Raw genomic sequence first — 8,713 nt, forward strand, 5'->3', positions numbered from 1 at the left:
TATATATATATATATATATATATATGGTCATAAATGTCATTATTGTGCTAAGTATATTTAATATGCTGGGGGATAATCTTACTGGAAAAGCAAAACCACAATCAGTGCTAAGAAGAATAAATGCTAAGCAGTTTTAAATAAGTCAAGTATTAAAGGTATCTTATAACCTGTTGTGTCCACCTTTCTTTTATACTCAAATGTGTATAACCTGTTGCCAGGAAGCCTGAGCATCTTTGTGGAGTTGTAGTTTAGTCAGACATCACTCCTGGTCAGGTCCCAGAGGACTGTCTTTTAAAGCCCTGCAGATAATGCCATTTTCATCTGCTGCTTGGGTCCAGGCGTGCGTGACAAACTGAAGACGTGTGAGCATGTGCGAGACTGCGTCCCTAAAGACATTGTCTTTGTTGTATTGTGTGTTGTCTTTGTGCTGTATAGCAGCTGTGCTCAGAAATGCTTCAGTGAGCCCACACAGGCTGTTCAGCATTCGTGCAGGATGTCAGAGTTATCCACCATCACACTGTAAGTGTGTATGTGTATGTGTGAGACTGCTTTTTGTGGATTGCATGTAGGTGTGCGTGCGTATGTGTGTGTGTATTTGTGTTTTACCCCAGAGGTTCCAAATAATTTGATTTGAAAAACTTGAATAACAAACACAGAAATGGGGAAAAAATACTGAGTTAAAACTTAATTGAGAATGCAAAGAGTAAATAAACATATTTTTTGTTTTATTTACTTTGGGGTTTGGATTTCATTTTCTTTTGTATCTCGAGAGTTCCTGGTACATTTCGATTGCAGGAGGAAAATACCTTTGCTTTCTTGCTCAGATTTGGATAAGTAGGTTGCAGCAAAGGGTTTGCAGTTTTAATAAAAACTATTGGAACTGAAAAAATCTGCTTCATTTTAGGCTGAGCAGTAAACCTTAACACAGTAATCAGTGGGAGCTAAAGTGAGTAACTAAAACTACTTTAGATAATATTGGGATAGATATCAGATTATTTTTCAGATTAAGGCTATAGTACTGTCATGCTTCAAATTCAAGTCCCCAAGATTGAAGAGAATCAACCCTCAGAAAAGAAAACATATAATATTTTTTGCTACTTTTCATTCAAGCAAATTGTTGTGCTGTGGAATATATGAATTTCCCTCTGAGATTAAGAAAGTATATTCATTATACCATCAAATCTAAGCTACATATGCACATAACCAAAGACTCAATTTAACACTTTACAGTAATTTCTCATTTTTGCCATGAGAGGTCACTTGTAGTGGATCTTTAAGGAGCTGCTCCTTACAAAAGCAAAAATGTTTTTGTTTTTTTTTAAAGATATTTTAGCTTCTTTATAGAAGGAAAAAACAGTTGAGGAAAGACAATTTTTTTGCTTGTTAAAAATTGAATGGGGAGCGATTTTCTGTAATATGTATTAAGAGCAAAGTATTGATTGAAAATAGGTGAAAACTGTATTACCTTAAAGCAAAGTTGTTGTTTTTTATTTATATATGTTGTAGACCAATTCAACGTAATGTTTAACATTGAATCAGTGAGATTAGATGGAGAAGACCTATAAACATCAATTTTTAATTCTCATTGCACACTCTCAAAGAACATTTTAGTCTGGACTTTGACTGGGCCATTTTACCACATGCTTATCCTTTGACCTAAACCACTGTAACTCTGAAAGTAGGTTTAGGGTTCTTGTACTAATAGGAACAAGAACCCTTGTTCCTATTAGTACTTTTTACCTATTTTGCAGCTTCAAGCAAGATATCTTCCAGGGTCTCCCTCCATCTTTCCACACACTTTGACCTGCTTCCTTTACTGAAGAAAAGCAAAAAAAAACATCATGACTCTGCCACCACCACGTTTCAATGTGGGAATGGTGTATCAAGGATTATGTTTGGTGTGAAGCTATCAATTTCAGATCAAACTTTAAAATAAGTTTGATTTATTTTTAAATCAAACTCAAGCAATAGTGTTTTATTGCTTGAAAACTATCAGAGTAAATCCTTTACAGTCAACAAGTAGCATATAAAATTTTCTTTACTTTCCAAATGTATTTTTTTTTCTTGTGAGGCAAAAAAAAAAGAAAAAAAAAGAAGAAACTGTATTTCTGATTCTCACCATTCTGGCATTGTAAATTGCAGGGAAAAAAATAAATAAATAAATAAAAACTTTCCATGTTGATCAGCAAGTTTGGTTTTCCGTCACTTCCACACTGTAGCAAAAGGCCAGAAATGGCATTTTTTGTGAAATGTCATTTGTTGATTCTGAAGAACTTTGGTTTATAAAAATAATATCTAGCAACACTGAAACTAACAGTTAGTTATTTGAACAAATTCCTAGTACGATGTTGGTTTTACACTCCTTGTTTGCTCCAGAATTGGAGTGAATAATTAAACAACGTACCAGTTTAGTTGTTCTTATCTTTTCTAAATCTCAGCAAGAAAATTAATCCAACTAATAGTTTATTTATTTATTTATTTATTTTTGGGAGGTGTCATAAGACATACTGAAATTACTTTTGCACAGCTGCACCTTCATTCATTTTGTGTGTATTCTGTGTTATTATGTTTTCTTTTAGTTATGCGTGTGGTGGGTTTTTTTTGTTGGTCTTTTTGTATTTCCATCAGCCATCAGTGTGTGTGTTGCTGGGTTTCTGATGCATACCACAGAGATAAAGACCAAATAATTGATTTAACCAACCTGATTTACAACAGTAAAACAACCCTGTATTCTTGTTGTCAACAAATGTGTCATCTTTTCTGACACTCAGAAGATGATTTAAATTTTAAGTAATTTAAGTGCTTTTTTAATTTAAGTAATTTTTGTGCTTTGTTGAACAATATTTATAAGTTCTTATGAGAGAATGACAAGGAATGATGGTTCACTGATCTTTACCTTACAGTTAAAGGTTTACACATGTCTTTCATGGGATTTGTTGACAATAAAAAAACATTATCATTAGGATAATCTGAAATGTACGGAGCCCCTAAGGGGACATGGAGAAAAAAAAAAAAGGAAAGAAATCCCGACTTATTATCGCGAGAAGTCGGGATCTCGCGATAATAAGTCGAGATTTCTTTCCTTTTTTTTTTTCTCCATGTCCCCTTAGGGGCTCCGTAGAAATGAAACGGTGATTCAGAGAGATAATTTTCATAGTAAGATTTCATCTTCAATTTGAATTCCTGGCTTTAATTTGTGGCATGTCACATCAGTAGTACATCATGTTGCATCAGTAGTACAACTTCTGCATCTCACTTGAGTCTAAGCAAAATGAATTAACTTACATAGAAGCACCTGTTGTTGTGTACATGTCAATAAGATCAAATAAAAATATTTGCTTTGTGTGTGCGCGTGTCTGTGTGCGTGTGTGTGTGTTCAGGCGTCTGGCACGCTCCACTCTCCTCCTCATACCCCTGTTTGGTATTCACTACACTGTGTTCGCCTTCTCGCCTGAGGATGTCAGCAAGAGGGAGAGGCTTGTCTTTGAGCTGGGCCTTGGATCCTTTCAGGTTTGTTCTCACTCCTCCGCAAAACATCCCGGTCCATATTTACAAAGAATCCTAAGACTAGAAGTAGGTCGTTGGAATTTTCCTAAAATTTTCTTTCAATTTTGCCTCAGTAAGATAAGTTATGCACACAGCACCATAGGCTTTAAGATGGACCCTAACTTGACAAAATGGATCGTGACTTATTTACGTTTCTTCTCAGGGATTTGTGGTTGCTGTTCTCTACTGTTTCCTCAATGGAGAGGTAAGCTATTATCACTTTTATACAGTTTTTTTATTATTTTGTCTTTATTTTTGATATATTAACACCTGTCACCGTGAATGTTTGCGCACCTACACGCAAATACATTACATTACTTGAATTAAAAAATAATTCACAACGTTTTCAAATGTTTTAGTATTCAAAAATATTTTAACTAAAACAGTATTGGATGGAGTAGCGACCAATGTACTAAAGTAGTGTCAGAGTGTCTTGAGGTTACATTTTCTGATCAAGAAACATTTCAGCATTCTTGGAGAAATTAGCAACAATATCAAAACTTCCTGTCACTGGACTTACATGAGGAGATAAATAGACAAAGTCTAAAGAGAAACAAGTTTATTCAGAAAGCCTTCAGACGAGTATTACTTTCCAAGGTCTATTTTATTAAATGGCAAAATCTATTCATTTTAAAACTGGTTATATACTACAGTTAGGTGCCCTATAAAGTTTGTGTTTTACAGATGTCAGTTGCCTGCAAATTAAATAGACTAAATTAAACGATCTAAACACTACCACAAAAATGCTGCCCTTCCATAAAAAAATAAATTCTGACCTTCAATGTGGATGTTGAGGTCTTGTTTTACCATGACCACTTTCCCACAGACAGTAAGTGAACCTTTGGTGGAGCTGGTACAGCTTAAAGTACACTAAAAAATGACCTTGTGAAGTTTCTCCCTGAAGGTGCAGTCGGAGATCAAGAGGAAATGGCGCAGCTGGACGGTGAACCGGTACTTTGCTGTGGACCTGAAGCAGCAGAGGCACCCTTCGTTGGCCAGCAGTGGGGTGAACGGCGGGACTCAGCTGTCGATCCTCAGCAAGAGCAGCTCGCAGATACGCATGTCCAGCCCGCTGGCGGAGAACGCCAACATCAGCCTGCCGACCTGAGCGTCTGACAGGCCAGAGCCGACTTCAAGGTGCCGTTCCACTTAACGTTAGACCAACCAGAGCAGACCAAAGTGGCCCCTTGTAATTCTTATATTTTCTACTTTATAAAAAGGGAAAGCATTTTACTAGAGATGATCAATTTTATTTGGGTATACAATGAAATAGAAATATTTATTTATAAAAAAAAAAGAAAAACATGGCGATGGTCATTTTTTTAATAATTATCACAGCACATTATCATTTTAGATGAATACAATTAAATTTAAATTCCCTATGAGCAAACCACTCTCAGAAATGTAAGCAAATAAAGATTGTGCCATAAGAAAGACATTGATTTTCTTAAACATTTTAGAAAAGTAATTCTTTAATATGAAATATTTGGGGGTCACATATGATCTGTTTGTGTACACTAACTGTGCTTCAAAGTGCCATACAGTTCGCCTGACTGGATCTCACTATAGTCCAAAGGTTTAAGAAAAAACAAACAAAAAATAACCAAAAGCTCGCCTTGCCTGTACAAAACGCTCAACGTTTATATGTAAATGTTTCATCTTGAATTTAAACATGTTCCTACAATCAGCCGTAAGTACAGAGTATGTCAAAAACACCCATGTGTAAATAGTTACTTTTAGTGTCTAGGTTAGTAACAGCGTATTGTAAAGACCTTTTCAAACAAAAGGAACTGGAGCCCAAATCTGTAGACACTGTCATGTATGCAGGGGACCCAGTGGTTCATGCTCTCTCTAGTCTGGTTTTCCTTTATACAAAAGAAGGAAGGGAAACATGTAATCTACAAGCTCAGTGAATAACGGCAGAGCAGCAATTGCCAACTTTTTAAAAAATAAAACCAGTTTTTGTTTTACCCTTCAAAGTGGATAATTTAGACGGAGGTGTTCCCGTCAATCCGTGTCATTCTGCGTTTTGTACATTTGCAGTTTTTGTCATTTCTTACCCAAACCTTTATAAGTAGAAGATTTTGTTATCTGCCAGAGGACATGGTGCACTGGCCAAGCGTGATAATAATCAGCCTGATAATAAATAATCACGCTTCGAGAGCCGATTATCTAAACCGACTTTCTATAATCTGCTTATCATCAACTCTAAGGAAATGTGGTTATCTGCCAACAGGATGTTACTCAGTTGTTTTGGTTTTAGCAGTGCTTACAATCTTTCAAATTTCTTAGTTAGGGATTAGAACCAACATAAATGGGAATAGAGAGTTAAATTAAGAGATTTGAGCATTTATAACCATTAATCACAATACTTAATCAAAGCACGTACTTGCAACAAAATAATAAGATTCTGCAGGATTGTCAAAGAGCATGGGTATGTTATGGTATAAAATGGAAGGGAAGAAATGGTTCTGCATATGTACAAATGGGCAAAGAAGGAAAAGTGGGCCATTCAGCTAATTTTTAACCACCACAAATTTCAACAAACCCAAGATGTGTTGTCAGTGAACATGAGCAGTTTGTGCCAGTGTTTGTCTCCAAACATAAGTTCACCATGCCATGATTCCATGAGTGCTGTATTTCATTATGGGTGGTCATCCTCACTCTGTGCTCATCGATTGAGCTTAAAGCCCATTGTGCCACCTTTAAGCAGCTCCTTTTGCAATTTGATTAGACACCTCGTTTTCCAAAGTGCCTACTCATACAAATAGCTATTGCTTTAATTATCAGTGAACACGTGATTTAATGGAGTTATTTTCTGCAAAGATTAAATAATGTGGTGGCTTTATTGTGGGTAGCATGCTTTTTGACAATGTGTCTCTGGTAGTTGAATAATTTGGAATTTATTATAAGAGTTTAGCCTTTTTTTCCTCATGAAATGCAAAATAAAATGAGGATGTAGTTGAACATCTTTAACAAGATTAATCGAGGTGTTTTTATTGCACCTACCATACATTTTGAATTTCTATGCCATTTCCACCACATGTATGACTTCAGTAGAAACATTAATATTGTCAGTGATCAACAAAGGCTTTAATTTACTCGCTTCTGACAATCGCATTTATGTGTTGCTCTGTCCTTTTTTTGTGTGGTCAAACCAGCTAAAAAGTCATTACTGTACACATGGAAACCATGTTAAATTAAAATGTGAAAGGGTGTACATAGAAGTTTTCCACCATATTTTTAATTTAGATGTTCATTTTTTGTCATACAAGTAGATTATAAGATTGTTGTATCTTCAAAAGATGATTTATAATACGTGGAACAGCTATGGATGTATATTTATTTTCCAACGATTATGTGCTATGTAACATATCGACTTGTACAGCTTACAAATAGTTTTGTCTGTAACGTAAATGTCTGATTTTATTACACTAACTGATGCAGACTTGGTCAAAGTGCCATAAAGATTGTGTCCCTATTATAAGGTGAGATTTGTGGCAAAAGATGGAGAAAAAACCACAACTTATTGTGCAGAAAAAATAGGGTGTAAAATGGCTTTATGAAAAAAACATGAAGCTAGAATCTTCTTTTTTGTGTGGAAGTGAAAGTATGTACATAGAGGAAAAAATTTGACCACTGCAACAGTTGCGTTTGAGCGTGTGATTAAAAACCACTCTGCTGCTTATGTGTTTCTGTCACCAGCATTCTGAGTCTGAACCTCAGAAAGAAACGACCATGTTTTAACGCTGTTACTGTCAGAAAAAAAAAGAAAAGAAGAAGAGTTGAAGACTCCTCACATGACCTTAAATGTGCTGTGTATTTGTTCACCACTAGATGGAAGCAAAACTTTGTAATAGACGAGAGAGCGCTGAAGGGAAGCTTTTTTTTATTGATTGATTTCAATAAATTCAATAAATATCATATGATATTTATTGAATTTGCAGGACGAATGTTTAAAAAGAGGAACAATGTCTATATTTGTATTGTTATTAGCATAATTCCTTATTTCTATTTTACACGAATTGTCAGACAAGCCATGTCAGCCTAATTAATGCTGATGTAATTTTTTGCAGTAAATAAAAAAAGAGCACTGTAAAGGCTAATCCAAACTTCAGCTAAAATCACCCATATTCATTTCTATCACTTCAAAGCAAGGTGAAGGAAATCTCAGTCTCTAAAGCAAAAGATTTACACTTACACTTGAAGAGTTATACTTTGTTCTTTATGACAAGTTTATATCATAATTAAACAGAACTGTATATAATATCTAACAACATAACACTTAGAGAACATTTTGTTTTTACCTTAATAATAACATTCCATTAGAAATTTTGGTAACATTTTATATGAAGGGGTGTGCATAAGACTGACATGACACCGTCATAAACATGACATAACACCTGTCATGAACATAAAGAAGTCTTTATGAATGTTTATGACTGTTGTCATGAAGTGTCATTCGGTAAATAATGACACTTTTAATGCAGAGTTGCTCTAAAAGTTGCATTAAAAGTCCATTAAAAGTGCCAACTTTGCATTAAATTATCATAATTTACAAAATCATGCAAAGTTGGCACTTTTAATGTACTTTTAATGCAACTTTTAGAGCAACTTTGCATTAAAAGTGTCATTATTTACCGAATGACACTTCATGACAACAGTCAAACATTCATAAAGACTTCTTTGTGTTCATGACAGGTGTTATGTTTATGACAGTGTCATGTCAGTCTTATGCACACCCCTTCAAATAAAGTGTTACCGAAATTTTTAGCAACCACTTTAAATATGTTTACGACTGAATTAACCTTTTGCTCTGAGGTAAATGAGCTCGCTAACTCCTTTTAGATTGAGATGTTGAAATTGTATACTATAGTATGATAGATAACAATTGATAAACTCAGTATTTTTCTCCAAAACAAAACACATATTGAACGCTTACTTTCCCATTAAACTCAAAAGCCCCTATAAGACGACTTCTCCATCATGTTTTCTGTGGAAGAACTAATATGGAGAGAGGAGTTGAGATAGATCAGCCCGACGATGTTGCAACCCTGCTTCCAAATGAGGTAGATACAGCCCCAAATCAGCTGACCTGTACAGGTGATCAAAGTTGTGATTAATGCTTTGTGTGGCCAGCCAGATGTGAGATTTAAAAGTGTAATCA

The 8,713-nt window shown here is 35.1% G+C and overlaps 1 protein-coding gene across 4 annotated transcripts in view; it reads left to right on the plus strand.

The window, feature by feature from the left end:
• Positions 1–7,307, plus strand: part of LOC103135700 (pituitary adenylate cyclase-activating polypeptide type I receptor-like) — a 28,393-nt gene extending 21,086 nt beyond the window's left edge. Inside the window, exons 12-15 of one of the 4 annotated variants that reach the window (XM_007548555.2) lie at positions 436–519; positions 3,381–3,510; positions 3,710–3,751; positions 4,438–7,307. In XM_007548555.2, the coding sequence (XP_007548617.1) occupies positions 436–519; positions 3,381–3,510; positions 3,710–3,751; positions 4,438–4,662 (481 nt within the window). In that variant the 3' untranslated portion in view covers positions 4,663–7,307. The remainder of the gene's footprint in view (positions 1–435; positions 520–3,380; positions 3,511–3,709; positions 3,752–4,437) is intronic. The other 3 variants (XM_007548556.2, XM_007548557.2, XM_007548558.2) reach the window with 3 other exon arrangements.
• The last annotated feature ends 1,406 nt before the right edge of the window (positions 7,308–8,713 follow it).

This window comes from Poecilia formosa, unplaced genomic scaffold (assembly GCF_000485575.1).
Source record: "Poecilia formosa unplaced genomic scaffold, Poecilia_formosa-5.1.2 Scaffold27, whole genome shotgun sequence".
Lineage (NCBI taxonomy): Eukaryota > Metazoa > Chordata > Actinopteri > Cyprinodontiformes > Poeciliidae > Poecilia > Poecilia formosa.